The 17,144-nt window shown below is 31.3% G+C and overlaps 2 protein-coding genes across 3 annotated transcripts; both read right to left on the reverse strand.

Annotated features, from left to right (window-relative positions):
• Positions 1-687: 687 nt before the first annotated feature.
• Positions 688-4,304, reverse strand: LOC134704969 (Golgi-associated plant pathogenesis-related protein 1-like). The gene is made up of 4 exons (XM_063563749.1): positions 4,226-4,304; positions 3,493-3,802; positions 1,622-1,705; positions 688-1,292 (listed from the first exon to the last, which is right to left on the reverse strand). The coding sequence occupies exons 2-4, from the start codon at positions 3,752-3,754 to the stop codon at positions 1,060-1,062; spliced, it is 579 nt and encodes a 192-aa protein (XP_063419819.1). The 5' UTR covers positions 3,755-3,802; positions 4,226-4,304; the 3' UTR covers positions 688-1,059.
• Positions 4,305-7,787: 3,483 nt separating this feature from the next.
• Positions 7,788-15,229, reverse strand: LOC134704970 (Golgi-associated plant pathogenesis-related protein 1-like). 2 transcript variants are annotated; one of them, XM_063563750.1, is made up of 3 exons: positions 14,941-15,229; positions 13,465-13,563; positions 7,788-8,166 (listed from the first exon to the last, which is right to left on the reverse strand). In XM_063563750.1, exons 1-3 carry the CDS (start codon positions 15,209-15,211, stop codon positions 7,985-7,987), a joined length of 552 nt encoding a protein of 183 aa, XP_063419820.1. In that variant the 5' UTR covers positions 15,212-15,229; the 3' UTR covers positions 7,788-7,984. The 2 variants fall into 2 exon arrangements, with proteins under 2 accessions (XP_063419820.1, XP_063419821.1); XM_063563751.1 differs by lacking the exon at positions 13,465-13,563.
• Between the last annotated feature and the right edge of the window lie 1,915 nt (positions 15,230-17,144).

Below are 17,144 nucleotides of genomic sequence, written 5' to 3' on the forward strand. Positions count from 1 at the left end.
GCATCTTACTTTTAATTTAACATAAAATTATCTTATTATTAGACAACACATGTGACTATTTCTGTGATGGACAGTATGCATAAGAAATTCTACTTTTAAGATTCAATAAATAAGTATTCGGTTCATTAAAAAAATCAATGAGAACGAACATTTTTGTTATACAAAGCTAAGCAAACAATTGAATATACATATGTAGTTGGTGACACTATTACAATATTCGATTTAAGAGACTTGGTTGATGGACAAGAAATTGCGTTTAATCAATGTTTAAAATATTGAATCTGAATCTTAATGACTAGAATACTAGGCTGACATCACAGATCGTGGAAGACATTCTAGTAACCGCTTTTTGAGGCTTTAAACTGCATGCTTCGCCGCTTCTGACTGTTATTTAATATAATATAGATTTGTGTCACAATTTTTGAATTGATAATATCTCTGAAAGTATAAATGCTACACATATCATTTATCAATACTAAGATAAAGTTAATGAGTTGTAAATGCATAAAACAAATAAACTAAACAACGAAAACAATGTCGTTGAGAGAGCTACCATTTGATTTTTATGGGGGCCTTGGTAAGGGTAGAGGTGGGGTCTAGAAAAAAAATGCATGACAGGCGTTTTGAGTTAAAAAAAAAAAAAAAAAAAAAAAAAAAGCATGATGAAATTTATGTAAATAAAATAAAGAAGGTAGAGGGTAAACTAAAAAAAAGGTAGGACCTAATAGAGTTAAAAATAAAAAGGAATGACAGAGATTACGACTATAATAAATGCACTACAAAATTTGGTATCCTAGTCCTCACCCAATAAAAACCAAACGGCAGCTCCATAAACCTAGGAACAGCACAATAACTGAAAAGCTTATTGTTAATTTATAAACTAATACTTAAGAGGTGCTGAACATTGAAGAAAACTAATTTTATCAATGAGTTTGCAATTTATAAGGAATACATAAAAGCATCCCGATTGCTTGAGGATCACTGAAGGAAATAGTAGAAATGCGCATCTGGTACATTTTATAAAAATTGGTACCGTGAATATTATTATTGATACTAATGTCAAATATTATCATCCTCATCTGATTCGTTATCACGTGGAGATAAACACTTTGAAAATCTTCTTTCAGATGGTTCCTGAACTAAACGTGGCAAAACTTGTTCGTGATATTTTCCTTTTACGTTACCGACAGGTTTATAACATGCCACTACAATCACGCGCTTCCCTTTCACTGTCATACCAAATCCTACTTCCTTTGTGTCCTTCCAGATCAACTGTGTAAAATTTCGGCACTCTGAAATTATTATGATGTTATGTTTAATATTACAACAGATGTATGTTTCATAATAATCCGTAATTTTGAGAGATTGAAAGCCTCGAAATTTTGAGGCATGGGGCTTTTAATGACAACTTTTCAAAAATGCATGGGAAACTAAATGAAAAAAATAGCTATGAATCGCAAGTTCATGGTCGTAGCTTCAAATATAAATATGAGAATTGAATGCCTTTATTTGCAATTTTATTAGGGTATAAAATGTAAATAGTTTAATTTAGCGAAACACTTAACATACATTGCTGGCAAATCTTTGAAGATAATCTTTACAATTCAATGTATTTTCTTACTTGTCTTGGTTCGATTTGGAGGGTCGTTGTCGTAATAACTATACTGTTCTATTTCATTATACCAGTCTTTTGTCACCTCCTTCCCTGTTTAGAAAGATATAACATTACATGCATTACATTCGATATACACAGTCACCTTTGAAAGTTGAAAATAAAAGCAAAAACAGTTGTAATATACTTAGGATGTCATTATGTTGAATAACAGTTATGGACGTTCGCTCCTCTAGTTTACTTTTTTTTGCCAGATATTCGTATGGCCTCTGGTTATATCCATGTAGTGCCATTACAAAACATTGCCCATTAATTACATTTAGTTGAACATTTCACTTTCAATTTTGTTAAATCCTTGTTATTGTTTCAGCGTTTTGAAAAAAAAAGAAAAGAGGTGCCAAAGAAAAATGTACGAAAAATTTAGAAAATTTATTTCCCGCCAAATTTAATGTCTTTATTTATATACTATCAATTCAAAGCTTTTTTATAAACAGAGTAGCGAGCATCCTTAACAGTTTTGTCTAAAATAGCGTTTCCATTTTTCTGCTTAGAATTTGTACCAGATTTAGAGTAGTCTTCCAATCATCCAATGAAATTAGTCTTTATTCATCGTATAACTTCCTGTTTGACATTTCCTACTAAAAGTATATCGTATTGATCAGAAAAGGTCATTTCACCCACAACAAACATGTTACGTATGATTATGGTGTTATTTATTATGTGATTATTATTTACAAGAATAAAAAGTACAGGTCTATATTGTGGCTCACCGGGTTAATTCATTGTTACCTTATTTGTACTGTTATAATCACATTCACCACACTTATTTGCATCATTATTTGAACGAATCTTTGACTTGAATCCTCTCGAAATGTTAAACGTATTAAGTACACAAAAAAGTCAACAACAACAAATCCAAACACTTGTCTAGAAGACGTTCCTTTTTAAAATTGTCCAGAGGAGCGGATAAACATATGTTTTTTTTCCCAGTGTGTAATTAGAAAACGCAGCCACTAAGATATTACCAAAACATAGTTCAAACTAGCCTAGAAGAAGAATGACTTTTTGTGATAATATAAAGAGTTAGAGAACATGCGATGGGTTTAGCTCATTGTTTAAGGCCGTGTTCAACATCATGCTGTCTCATAAGGGTGAGTTTTGTCATTTGAAATCATACCACTTTTTTCATATGGCACGGCGTTGAGACATGATCAGATACTAGAAACATGCAAAAGCTGTCGTTGACTCTATAAATTTTGATCAGGTGAGCAGCAATGTCTTTGTCGTTCTGTATCAATGAAAGTTCAACGACATCTATGCTATTTCGATAACTAAAAAACATTTTGTTTACGGTAGTGTAGACATGATTACCAAAGCAAAAAAAAGAAGACACATGTTGATAGTAAAAATTAGGAATTAGATGTAAATCAACCGAACATCGTAGCTATATTTAAATATATAAATGTACCAACTTAAATTTCGTAAAAAGATAACAACAGAAAATTGATTATGTACTCAACATCATTGCTATTTCTTTTCAGAAGTCCTTGTATCTGTAATGTCTATATTTAGATGATAGATATCTGTACCTTCAAGATTCAACTTAAATTTCTTTAAATCTCTGTCCTCAATGCCATGTTAATCATCGACGGCGATTCGTGAGTACGTCAATTTTTTCATATAACTAATTAGATAAAATGTAGACGTTAAAAATAATTAGGAAAGAGGTCGGTGGAGCATTTGGCAGACCTAATAATTCTATGTTGTTTGTAAGGACACTTAGGTAATTTTGGTACCCAGTACAATGAAAGAAGATTCACTTCTCCATTTTTAGTGGAAACTCCAAACTAGAGACCATTGTACAGTTGTTTAAAGCATACCTCCATATTCTTTGACGGATGCTGGTAAATTACGTTCTGCTATATTTTCACCAATATGCTCTCCTGAACAGTACATACCACTTCTATGTACTTTTGTTCTAGTCTTTAAATAAAGTGCATGATTTTGGGCGTACATGCTGAGATCTTTGGAATATTTCAAAGGTGGTGCATTGTGTAGCTTTCTGACTTTGTTATGCGCACGCAGAGCGATATCTTTCCAGTCATCCTTCTTGATTTCCGGAACACTTGGTTTGCCTCCCATATCTCGAAGATGGAATATTAGTCATTACCATTGTGGCTTTTGTGTAGTCTGTATAAGAAAGTCGTTAACATGTCTTTTTACAACTGTTTTTTTCAAAGTACTTGCGTGATATTAATAAGATTTTTTTTTCATTTATCAAATCCGAAAAAAAGGAGAATGAAGGAAAGATTTTGAAAAAATGAACAAATACATATATAAAGTCAAAGATTGAATCTGAAATCCTAATTTATTAAAAATTTTTTTTTTTTTAGGTATACAGTGAATAGCGAAAGCATTTTGTAAGCTTTCGTTCATATTTGATATTCAACGTTAACATAATGGAAAGTCTTTATAGATGTATAAAATTGAAAGTTCAACCGTAAATCTATATATAACATGAATAATAATTTGTGCTTCATACAATTTTTTTTTTTTACATTTAAATGTTTTACGAGTACACAGAAAAATGATACAAAACAAGAATATACGTACCTTACACATAACCGACGAAACAACAATATAAACTATAACTATGTAAGGTAAACATTTAGTCGTTTCCAATGAAGATTTGGTCTAGGTTCATGTTTTGTCAAAAACAGTTCAAGTGAAACTATTTCGCTTGTTACCTAATCTTCCTATATAGATCAAATATCATTTAAAGAACAATATATGTAGAGTAATCAATGTTAGAAAGGTTTAATTAGATTTACGTAGATGTAAAAATGACGTGTGTGTTTGAAATATGTTTGGTCAGTATACAATTTGGTTGTATTATTTTGATAAAATTTACAAAAACAAACCGTTTTTGGTCGTTCTTTACTTGATTTTCATAATTTTTATAGAACAGTTTGTATGAACTTATACTAGAGTTGATTTAAACCGCAGTATATAAAATTTGAAAAAAAAACCGCTTGTGATCTTATAACATTCGTTCTTAAAATTTGAACAAATAATTTACATATGTATTAGAACGTACTATATCCAAGAGATAATGTACAAACTTTGAAGAACTCATATATATATATATATATAAACAGGAATCGTTGTTAAGAGATCTATGAAACTGCTGTAAATAAACAATGACAGTTCATTCATGTAGTGCGTCCGAGCTGTGTTCATTGAGATGTTCATTAGAGGCTTTAAACACCTCCAAAATCATACAATTTGAAAACCAAGGTTGCGTAGATAATTTCAGAACTAAACATATAAAGGGATATGGATTGTTTGTACACAGCGGTATTAACATACAATGACTGCAACTTTCTCAGTCAACTTGATATTAACTCTGGTGCATTAAATAATAAAGCATTTAAAAGTATATTTATAATTCAGCTATAAATCAAATTTCATGCTAAATGACCATTATAGTGAACATTAGCCGACAAATGCGCCTGAATCAATCTAATGTCAAGATCATAAAAACAAGATATTTTTTATATGATTCACTTTCATACATATTGTTACATAAAATCGTATAATAAATCCAACTACATGAAAACTTTATACTTATCATTTACACAAGAGTTATTTACGTTTATCGAATTATAATCGTGGAGAATATTAATAATAAAATAACATCAATATATTTGTTTGGTACATAAATTCCGCTTATTTCAATATCAATTTTTCCACGTTTTGAGAATAATTGAATAGATACATATGACCGGTTGATTATATAAATAAATAAGTATTTCTCGTTATTAAATATAATTTCATCGTCCCGGATATATAAATGAAATATTTGCCACTGGAAGTTAAGCAACCAACAATCATGTGATCTAATTTCGAGTAAACTAAGTTAAACAAAAAAATGGGTATTGTTGCAAATAAAAAAGACCCAATGCACTATGTTTTCGGTCCTTGTTATATTGTTGGCATAGTTGGCACTGAAACCACAACATTTTACAGTTGACATATCCATCTTATCTGCAAATATATTGTGTCTCGTAAAACCGTATTACTAGCGGTTACTACTTATCTAATTATTTATTTTTGTAATGTCGTTAAAATAGAACTAAACACACCATCTAGAATAGTCCACCATTGGTAAAACAATTGAAGATTTGACCACTTTTCTGGTGTTTAAAATATCCAAAACTTCTAATATTTGTCACAGCTAGTGAGTTATATGTCGTATCGGTCAACTAATAAACGGAGGTGACTGTTAAACTTATGCATCATTAATTCAAGTCTCTATCGTCATAATTCTGTTGGAATAATTTTAAGCAAAAACACCCTTCTTCTAATAACATTCGTACAGAATGAACAATCATGATAATGTAAAAGAAAGACAAAAGATACCAGAGGGACATTCAAACTCATAAATCGAAAATAAACTGACAACGCCATGGTTAAAAATGAAAAGGACAAACAGACAAACAATAGTACACATGACACAACATAGAAAAATAAAGAATAAAAAACACAAACCCCACCAAAAACTAGAGGTTATCTCGTAACCTATCAATTAAGATATGTACGCGCCATAGGAAGGCGCAAAGGGTATGTTAGTAAGCACTTTTGATATGATCATAATTATAAATTAACTGTTTACACAATTTAAAGTTTTTTTCGAAATAAAAAGGATTTTAAATTCCAGGAATAGATTATCGTTGCTGTATTCAACTTTAACTATCGTTATTTCTTTATCTTCAGTGATCTTCAACTTCTTACTTTCTTTCTTTTACCCTTTTAACGTTTTTGATACAAGCGTCACTTAAAATACTTTTGACGACGAAACTCGGTTCTGGCTTATACAATTTCAAGTCTGGTGTCTGTGATGAGTTTATTTCGTTTTTCTAAATTAAAGTTTGAAGTCGTCCAACATTGTTTATATTGAGAAAACATGTTTTAATAGTATTACTAATTACAAGTTCACTCGGATACATGAGAGACAAACACTTACTGTACTATTGTAAATATAATGCGAAGTCGCATATGTGTGGTTGAATTGGTCTATTGTATTGTCTAGAATTGAAGATTCATGTTATCCCTTTTGTTTACTTTCATATTCCGAACGAACGATTTTTCATCAGAACTAAGAAGATTATGAATTGTAGGTACTAGTATATGGTCTACCATACTGACAGCGCATTGCAATATAACTGATATGTGTGAATGAATCCTGATGCAAGTGTTTGTAACTTGGAAGTTCTAGTCTATCGTTAAATGTTGATGAGTGTGTGCTTTGCTTTGATCATGATACATGCTACATCAAGGATCGCAAATATTTTGCATTGGATTCGCAGTCGATGAAAATGATTTTAATGCTATAGCTGTCTGAAGGTTTTCAGAAAAGTAGTTGAATAGGAAAACCAAGGCAGACAGATAAAACAATATGAAGTTTTCAAGCAATGTAAGCTAAATTTATTTCAATTATATTTAAGATGTATTGTTTTCGTTTCAACAATATCCACTATTGTAAGCTTTAGTGTCATGATATAGCATTGGTGCACGTAAGAATTGATAACTCATTTTGAGCCGAATTTTCAATCATATATAGTATAGTCCGGTTGGAATAACATTGTCATTTTAGGAGAATTCGATATATTTTTTTTTTTTACTGCTTCGATATAGGCTGGGTTTTCTTTCCTTCTTTAATCAAATAGTTTCCTTTACACTTCAAAACAGTGAAAAATAAATTCATTATTTTATTGAGTAGTCAATTAATAGAGTATGAAATCTTAAAAAAAAACAATCAGCAAGCCTATAGTTTATATAATTATATGTATATATTACATTTCATTTAATCTTATTTAACCTTCCAAATGAACTCACCTTTGGTGATTCTCAAATTAATGAAACACAATGATGGAATACTAATAATTTATTACATTCGTACGTCAAGTGCACGTTGCATAGCTGTGTTCATCGTCTTTAAGTATTCGACCAAGAGTTGATTTTTTTCATTCATTTTCGACTCACATTTACATAAAAAGATTATATAGACATGGTTTAATTTAAGACTTTTTCATATGTCAATCTTGAACAAATCTCGACATGTCCTTAGGTAGGTTAAATACTACTATGGATGCATTTCAAGAAAAGTTCTTGAACAAATCTCGACATGTCCTTAGGTAGGTTAAATACTACTATGGATGCATTTCAAGAAAAGTTCTTGAACCAGTTCGATACATATTATTGGACTATTCTAAAACAACAAATGTAGTTAAACCTTCTAAATGCTAATAAGAACCTTTCTAGAAATGAGATTTTGAAATTTGATAAATAGTTCTAGAGTTCCTCACACCGTCAATAACAAGAACAACAACCCGATTTTTGAAGTGGTGGTAAAACATTTTGTTGATATTGTCCTTTTATGTTTCCTGCTGGTCTGTAACAGCCTACAACTATTACACGGTTTTTAGCTTTAACTTTACCGAATCCAACTTCTCTGCTATTCTTCCATAAAAGTTGTGTGAAGTTTGTGAAATCTATTTAAATAAAAAAAAATATGAATTACTTAATAGTTAGTTATTATGACATAATTTTATAATATACTACATCATATATACTGGCAATTTGTAAAAACTTACATTTTAAGAGCCTTTAAACTAGATACTAGTGACACTAACCAAATAGTGTGCTTGGATAGTATCATTTACAAGTGATTTACGTTTGCATTTAGAGTGAGTTTCTTTTTAATGTTTTTTCCAAAGTAGTTGAACTACTTATTTATGAGACGAAGAGGGGGATGAATAAATATTATATCAGAAGCTGATTTTTTATGATTAAAAATCAATTAATCTGTGTACCGTGTATTTTTCTTTTGGAGGAGAAAATTAAAGATGAACCTAACCCTTTGAATTTTTTTTCTTGAAAATTTACAGTTTCATTGTTTTTAATGTGGATGATCTGGTTTTGATAGTTTCAGAAACGCAATGTCTGAAATGTCTGAATCGTGAGGGAGTTTCTCGGGTTCATTCTGTTTACAGGCGATAATTCAGTCACTTATTTGACATAAATCAGAGAAAATATAGTTGAAAGACCATATATATTCGCGAATTGTTATTTTCCTTAGTAGTCATCGTCAAAATCATTGTCTTATAATATAACATCATTGATTTCCCACTCTCATGGACTGTAAATAAAAACCATTTTCAATCTAGCAGCTTGAGACGGAAAATTATCGCGCAGAAAGATCAAGGCGGTAAAAATTAAGAAAAAGGCGATACATAGCTATAGTAATTGTTTAAATGTCAACTAAAATTATTATCTTCAATAACATGAAATATCACGGTATCAAATATTAAAATATTGTGTGATAATTAATGAAATTTTACAAAAAATTAGGGCAAATCTCAGATGAGGTATTTTTTCAAGAATGACTAATACAAATGTTATCGTAAGCGTTTCATTTGAAACACTTTTCCGTATGTTATGTAAGCACACATTTTGCACAATATCATATACCATATAGCGTTTAGTTCTAATCCCTCAGAGTCCAATCCAGAGAAGAAGAAAACATAGAAAATGCCTTGCTGGTATCATATTAAAGCTCTCGAGTAATGAGCTTACGTAGGAAAACTGTTAAGAAAATGAACATTTTGAATCTATGATTTGTTTATAAAACCAATTTGTTAAAGACAAAAAGTCATAATAATGCTTTAACAAAATTAACGGTACAAATTTCTTGCACCAGATGCGCATTTCGACAATACATGTCTCTTCAGTGATGCTCGTGGCTAAAATATTTGAAATCCAAAGCTTATATAAAAGATGACGAGTTATAATCCAAAAGGTCCAAAATGTATAGCCAAATCCGTGAAAGGAATCAAAGCTTTGCATGAGGGAGATACATTCCTTAATTCAATCGATTAGGATTTAAACAAGCATTCTTTTTGGTGAATGCATAATACATCTTTCAAACAGTGCCGAGTTAGCTTGAACTGAATCGTGGCTTCACGAAAAATATTGCCCCGGGAATTCAGAACTAAACAATCTATAAACAAATCAACTAACAGACCTGTAAAGAGATTGATGTTAGACAGGGACATATTGTTGGTCCTGTACAGGCCACCTGCAGACCGCTCAGATAGTATTTTCAACGGGTCTTTACCGTGGAGAGTGAGAAGCGCTCATCTTTCACGAGTTTGTCGATTTAATGTTATTTGTCCAATTGAACGTGGATGCGTAAACTATCCAACACAGACACACATATGTCTACATTGCCGTTTTTTACTTTAAAATAGGTGAACTCCACGGATGACCATTCACCTAATTTATTTTTAAATTGTGTTATTTTTTTCATCAACATCCGTTTCATAGCCCAATATTTTTTGTGTTTTTTGTCAACCGGAATACTGACAAAATAAGACTACAATTAAAACTAGAATTAAATACTCGATGCCTTCATTGTCTTCAAACTTGCAAAACAAATGAATAGAATTGTACGAAAGAGCTCAACATATTTTACAAGTTTAACAATTTGACAGATGCGATTATACGCGGCCATCATTTAACAGATGAAGGTCATTGGTAATTGTTGCGTAGGTAGAATAGTTAACGCTTATAAAGTATTTGTAAGGGCAAGTCATTAACCTATGCAATCTTTTGCAATGTAATTTATTATGCAGTATTGTACAAATGACTGATCACTCCCTTGTGTTAATTTAAATTTCAGTTTTTCGTTCTTTAAGCCAAAAAAAGTGTGAGATTAATTACAAAGAATGATTAATGTGAATTATAGGTGATATTGAATACGTCAATAAGCCATGACATAAGAGAATAAAGACACCTAATTTAAAGGTCAACCAAAAACGGTTTCAGCAACAGACAACATATTGGCTATACCATATAAAGAGTTATTTTTCAAACAAGTATCGTGATGCGGGCAAAAATATCTATAATTAATATATGATTTCTTTCTAGAGCCGGGTTCTTCAGAATTTATTTTCCACAAAGCTTCCTTGTTTATTCATTTTACAGATTGTTGTGCTCTTCTGCATTATCAAGTGATTTAAAAGTTAAATAAATACTAGCATATGTGCCAATTTTCGAATGACTTGTTGTACCAACAAAATTAAACTTGACTTTAAAAAAAATGTCCCAAAAATAAGGGATGGAAAGTAAAATAAAAAAAATTCAGAACGCCAAGAAAAATGAAAACTGAAAGTCCTTAATCAAATGTCAAAACATAATCTCGTACACATTAAACGAATGAAAAACAGCTGTCATATTCCTGGCTTGATACAGGCATTTTCTTATGTAGAAAATGTGGATTAAACCTGGTATTATAGCTAGCTGAACATTTCACTTGTATCCCAGTAGCATTCAAATCCATTATATTGACAACGATATGTGAACAAACAAAACAAACAGAAAGCATAGGTAACAATGTAAAAAATTGTTGTATAGCAGTCAGCATTGTGTTTAATCTCAATCACTATAATAACAAACAAATATGTAAAAAAGAAACACAAAAGGGTATATAAACAAAGGAAATTAGTAAAAATGAAAAACGAAAATACAACAACTTACCATATTTAGCACAGTAACAGGATGTCAGGATGTATTAGTACAGATAAGTCATGTTTTATAAAGAAATCCAAAAAGGCATATAGACAAAGCACATTAGCCAAAAAAAAAATCAAAAAAACAAGAAAACAAAATTTTCCATACCACAATGTACACTGCCCATACGGGAAAAATCCAGAGATGAACATACTAAAATGTCACAATAAACCTTCCAGTTAATGAAAACAAATGATTTCAATCTTGTTAGGTACATTTATAAATATATTATTTCTGAACGCTTAATGATGGGGAGCCAAACACGAATGACAACACGTATTCTTCCAAAGATGGGTTGTTAACTCTACTGTACAAATATGCATTGAGTGGAACAATTAACGTAAACTGTTCCGGTTCTTACTTGAACGAATTCGAGTAACATTGCATCTTACTGTTTTAAAAAAGTCCGTGTGTGTGTATGTTTTAACAATAAAACACAAGCATGTGTTGCCTGACAAAAACAGAACAGTAAAGCAATGGCTGTAGTGTGAACAATGTTTGAGTTTTGAGAAACTAATGTTCGGGGACAAATTTTTTTCTTTAAATTGTGTGATTTTTCCATCTAAACCAGTTTAATAGCTCGGGTTTTTCTTTGTGATCCTTGTTACTGTGAACCTTGAACCTAGCTAGAGTGAGACTAAATTGAAAATTGGGTATCTCTATTGGATTCATGTTCTTCGAAAGGAAAGAGAATCGTACATAGACCTCAATATTTTTCAAGTTTCCCATAAAGGTTTTGTGAGATGCAAGTACTTGAGAAAATAGTGATTTGTACATATCGTTATATCATCATTTTGAATAATAGATATGAAAGAAACATCTGAGGAAGTAACTCCCAAATATTAACTGAAGTTTCGAAATATCTTCATCCCTTGACTTCCACTGTAAAATGTGTCCTCATGCAAAAATAGTCGACCGTTACGCAATTATCTGACAATTTCATATCATTATATCTAATGATTAAGGATGAGAGCTAGGTGGATTCAGAAATGAGAAAGAAGAATAATGGAACCAATAAACTAATGAACAACAAACGAATAAACGATAAAAATATTAAACAAACGAACGAAAACATTTAGGAAATTTCGCACACACACTATATATATTCAGCTACTTAGAGTGCACAGCCTTACAAAAACAAAGGACCGCCATGATCGGTAGATATACATTGCCAAATAGAATACTAGTACATGATAAATACAAACGCAACTTACGCATACGCGTCGAAAGTTTAAAATATAATTTTATGTTTGTAGAAAATAAACTCATCATAGATGCTAGGATTAAAAATTTGCATTTGCATCAGACGCACTTTTCGTCAACTAAAGACTCACCAGGGACGCTCAAATAGAAAAAAAAATAAAAGGCCAAATAAAGTACAAAGTTGGAGGGCGAAGAGGAACAAAATTCCCAAACGTTTTAAAATAATAAAAAAAATCATCAAATCAAATCTATAATTTCATTCACGAAAATATAAAGGTTCTAAACTAATGTCGGCACCTATAAATTTAATGGATCACAACACTTTAAGAAAACTGTTAAATTTGAACGGAGACAACAAGAAAACATTCGCACAATTATTAGGTCTTCTAAGAGTTCAATCAGACAGATGATTCCAGATTTTACAAGTCAGTCATTTAAGATGTTGACACAATTGACACTTAATGTATAGGTGATTAGTTCAGCTTTGTATATAGCATTTGGTATATATTTATATGTATATCACTCAAAAGGGTAAGTATGTGACTTACGCATTTCTAACGATGTAAAACACTACTGAACACTGGAAGTGTGTGGCCAATGACTGATCACTCCTTTGTGTTAATATTATTCGTACTTTTTCGTACTTTTAGCCAAAAAGGATTTTTGTAAATTACAGGTGAAATTAAAAACATTAAAAAGCCACGACCTAGTAACATAAGATAGACCAATTACTTAAAGGTCATTCAAACACGGTTTTTAGCAACAAACAACATATTGGCTATACCATATATTGAATGGGTTACGAATGATTTGTTTTTGTAACAACAGAAAATAACTTAATTAAACAAAACAAATATCGCGAATCTTCTTTCGATGATGGTTTAATTTTACCTTCTCATACATAATTCCAACCGGGGGATACATCGAAGAATAAACAGGGGCTTTCAGTTCATCTAATTTATGATAACATTTATACATGCATTTACAAACCTTTTTATTAAAATGTTTTATCTTACTTTTAACATCCGGATTTTTCAGCTCTGAAGGTGGTTCTTTATCAAAATAATTCTTATAGTATTCAATTTCATCATACCAGTCTCTAGTAACTTCTTTTCCTGTAGTATAAAACAAATAAGTTATCAATGAAAAGGTTCTCTGAGCTGAGTATTTACTAGAAATCCGAGATAAAACACAAATAAAAAATCAAATATACCTTGGTTATAATTTGGTATACTAGACGCATTTCGTCAATTTGAGGGTAATCAGTGGTACTGGACTTGAAACAGTTGAAAGACCAATTCAATATACGAGGCTAAAAACCATTAAAGACCACTTAACTTGGTGTGTACGAAACACGATGAATGTATTATGTGAATAGAGTAGAAAAAATATGTTGTGTTTCGAATAGTTCAACATTTTTTTATCAATGAATGCACAGATAATTAACGTATCAACTTAATTTCATATCTCCACAGAGGAACTGAATAATAAGCTGGTATAACCATCGGGGTAAAAAAAAATAATGACTTATTTAAGTCAAATATCAATGTCAAATTGGAACTATAGGTTTTTCATTGAAATTTAAAAATTAGGTTCCACTTGTTTCATATTGTTTTTTTAACCCTAATGTGGCAATTTCTCAAATTTTCCCTCAACCTTCCGTTGGTTTTAAACTTGCATAACTTCTAGATTGCATAACTAAGCCTAACTATGTTCAGCCCAACGATGTTGTGTTTGTATGATGTAAAATTTTGAGGATTTTAGATCAGTATACTTAGTAAAGTAACAACCTTTGGGCTAATTTTACTGATGAAGAATAAACAAAATAATCTTCAACTACAGATACATTATTCGTTGTCTACTATATACAAGCTTCACTAAACTTTTACATTTACATACAATTTTTAAATGTGTTGAATTAAGTTTGATTTACTGATATTTTGTTAAATTCAAACAATCTTAGCACGATAATCTTCGTTTCGTTTGAGTATTTTCGGCTGTAGCTTAGTATAAACTACTAACTCCGTGCATTAAAAAAAAATTACGAAACCCTTAAAATTGTATTTTAAATGTCTATTACACCTCGACTGCTGACTTCCTTAGAACATACAAGGTATATATCTTACCATTGATTTTGCATATCTTGAAAGATAGAAGTTGCTACACATGTTCGGTACTGGCATGAAAATGACGGATATTTTGTGTTGTTAAAATTTGCTGTTACAAAATATTAGAAATTATTATAAATTAAGGATTGTATCTCCCTCATGCAAAGCTCTGATTCCTTTCACGGATTTGGCTATACTTTTTGGACCTTCTGGATTATAGCTCTTCATCTTTTATATAAGCTTTGGATTTCAAATATTTTGGCCACGAGCATCACTGAAGAGACATGTATTGTCGAAATGCGCATCTGGTGCAAGAAAATTGGTACCGTTTATTTTATTAATACAAAAGAAGTATTCACGTTTTGTTTGATTTCTGGAGTTTACCTGAGTAATCTTGGTCTCGTGTTAATATTTTCACAGTCGTATTTTCTCCAAGTGCATTCTCTATTCTGTCTTTAGTAAGTCGACCTCTTAGGTCTTTGTTTCTAGTAGAAATATAAAACGCTATTTTATGAGCTAATTCGCTGAGATCTTCTGCGTGTGTTAGAGGTTGACAGTTGTGGATTAATCTATATTTGTTATGAGTATTTAACGCATCTGACAAGAATCCATCTTTAAGATTTACATCCACGTATACACTGTTCTTGTTCCCCATTTCTCATGATAAAACGTCCGAAAACTACAAAATCAATCAAAACCAATGTTTTATTTCGAAAATTTCCATATTTCTATCATATTATAATGTTTCTGTACAAGAAGCCTTTTTTTCAATGAAATAAACATCCCAAATTATTCAAGAGCTTTTAATAGCGTGATCGTATATTGTGGTTTCCATGCTAAAGGCAGGCTTGTGCACGTACACACTGTTATCAAGCTGCATCATGACTTTTGTGTAATGTATGTTGTTTGTTTAATATTGTAAGTCTAAATCAATTTTCTCTTACTGTCATTAAAAGAAATTGTTCTTACTTTATGATAAGGATTCTACTCATTCTTCAAGGATAAATGCTGACCTGCAGTTGGTAACATACTCGAAGATTTTGTCTTTTTTCTGAATAGGTGTCCTCATTGGCAATTATCGCGGCGCTTCGGACGAATGACATTTATGACGTGTTGTTTTCATTTTCTTACAACACTAGGTCGATAAAAACTGTCCGTTCATATTTTTTAGATTATCAAAATGTTTCAAGTCTCTGAAGCAAAGTTGACCTGAAATGAATTTGGCTTTTTTAAGTTCATTTTAGTCATTAAGCTCTTCAACAGTGAACCGTTATGATTCTTATACATCCTTGGGTGTCAAATATACACCTTTGGACGTTCTTGATGAAAGTAAATCCAGAAAAGCGCTGAAAGCGCATGAAATTTATAACTTGTTGTTTTCTTTTTAGTTTGTTTGTACAATTTTTAGATATAGGGAACTAAAAAGGACATTCATCAAGTAAAATGACACCTTAAAAAATTGTGCGCTAAACGTAAACCTGAACATTTAAAAGCCAGTGAGGAATGTATAAATACACGGAAACGTTAGGAGCTAAATACCACTTAAACAAACATTCATAGTTTAGCCAAATTCATCATAGGTAAACTTTGCTGAATCGGCTTACCCTTCCAGAGCACCTCCATTTTTTTATGGGGTTCGTGTTGTTCATTTTTTTGTTTTCTATCTGTGATTTGTGTGTAAGTCTTTTTTTAGGGCAGGGCGTTGTCAGTTTATTTCAATTAATTAGTTTGAATGTCCATCAGGTATTTTTATTAACTCCAAGTAATTTAATATAAAAAAGATGTGGTATGAATACCAATGAGAGACCAAAATGACACAGAAACTAACAACAGTAGGTCACCGTACGGCCTTTAGCCATGAGCAAAGCCCATACCGCATAGTCAGCTTTACAAGGCCCCAAAATGACAATGTAAAACAAATCAATCGAGAAAACTAAAGTACTTATTTATTCAAATTAAGTTGGACACAATTTGCCTTCTTTTTGTGTGTGGTAGCATCAAACTAAAGAGCTAAGCCACCTCTAAACGTCTCCAGTGTCTGAGAAGACAATTGATGAACCAGGGGTATATCAAACAACGTCTAGTCCTTTATCTAAAGAAGTGCAGTCGGAAGGAATCAAGACCTCGATAGATCAACCTCACCAATAATAAACGATGGTCCTGAAGTATAGATCTAGGTTCTGACGTTTTCTTTCATCTTAATAACGGGTTATAGTATTTTAGTATTTATCTTTGTGAATACTAGTATTAATTTCACTGTTTAGTCTACTTTTGGAAATACCTATTTGACATATACCGTTTCTTATACTTTCCATCATTGTGTTATTGAGCTTTGATAATTTTTTATGTTTATTGTCGTCTTTCAATTCTGCTTATGTGCTTTGTCTATATGCCTTTTTGTGTTTCGTTGTTGACATATGTGCCTGTTTTAATAGTGATTAAGATTATATAACGCAATATTGACTGCTGGACCCCTATTTTTGACATTTTTACCTATTATGTCTGTTGTTTTTGTTCACACATCATGTGACTTATAGTTACTTATATCCAAGACTGTTGGTGTCTGGCGGATTGTTAATTGGTCGATT

Source organism: Mytilus trossulus, chromosome 2, assembly GCF_036588685.1.
Source record: "Mytilus trossulus isolate FHL-02 chromosome 2, PNRI_Mtr1.1.1.hap1, whole genome shotgun sequence".
Taxonomy (NCBI): domain Eukaryota; kingdom Metazoa; phylum Mollusca; class Bivalvia; order Mytilida; family Mytilidae; genus Mytilus; species Mytilus trossulus.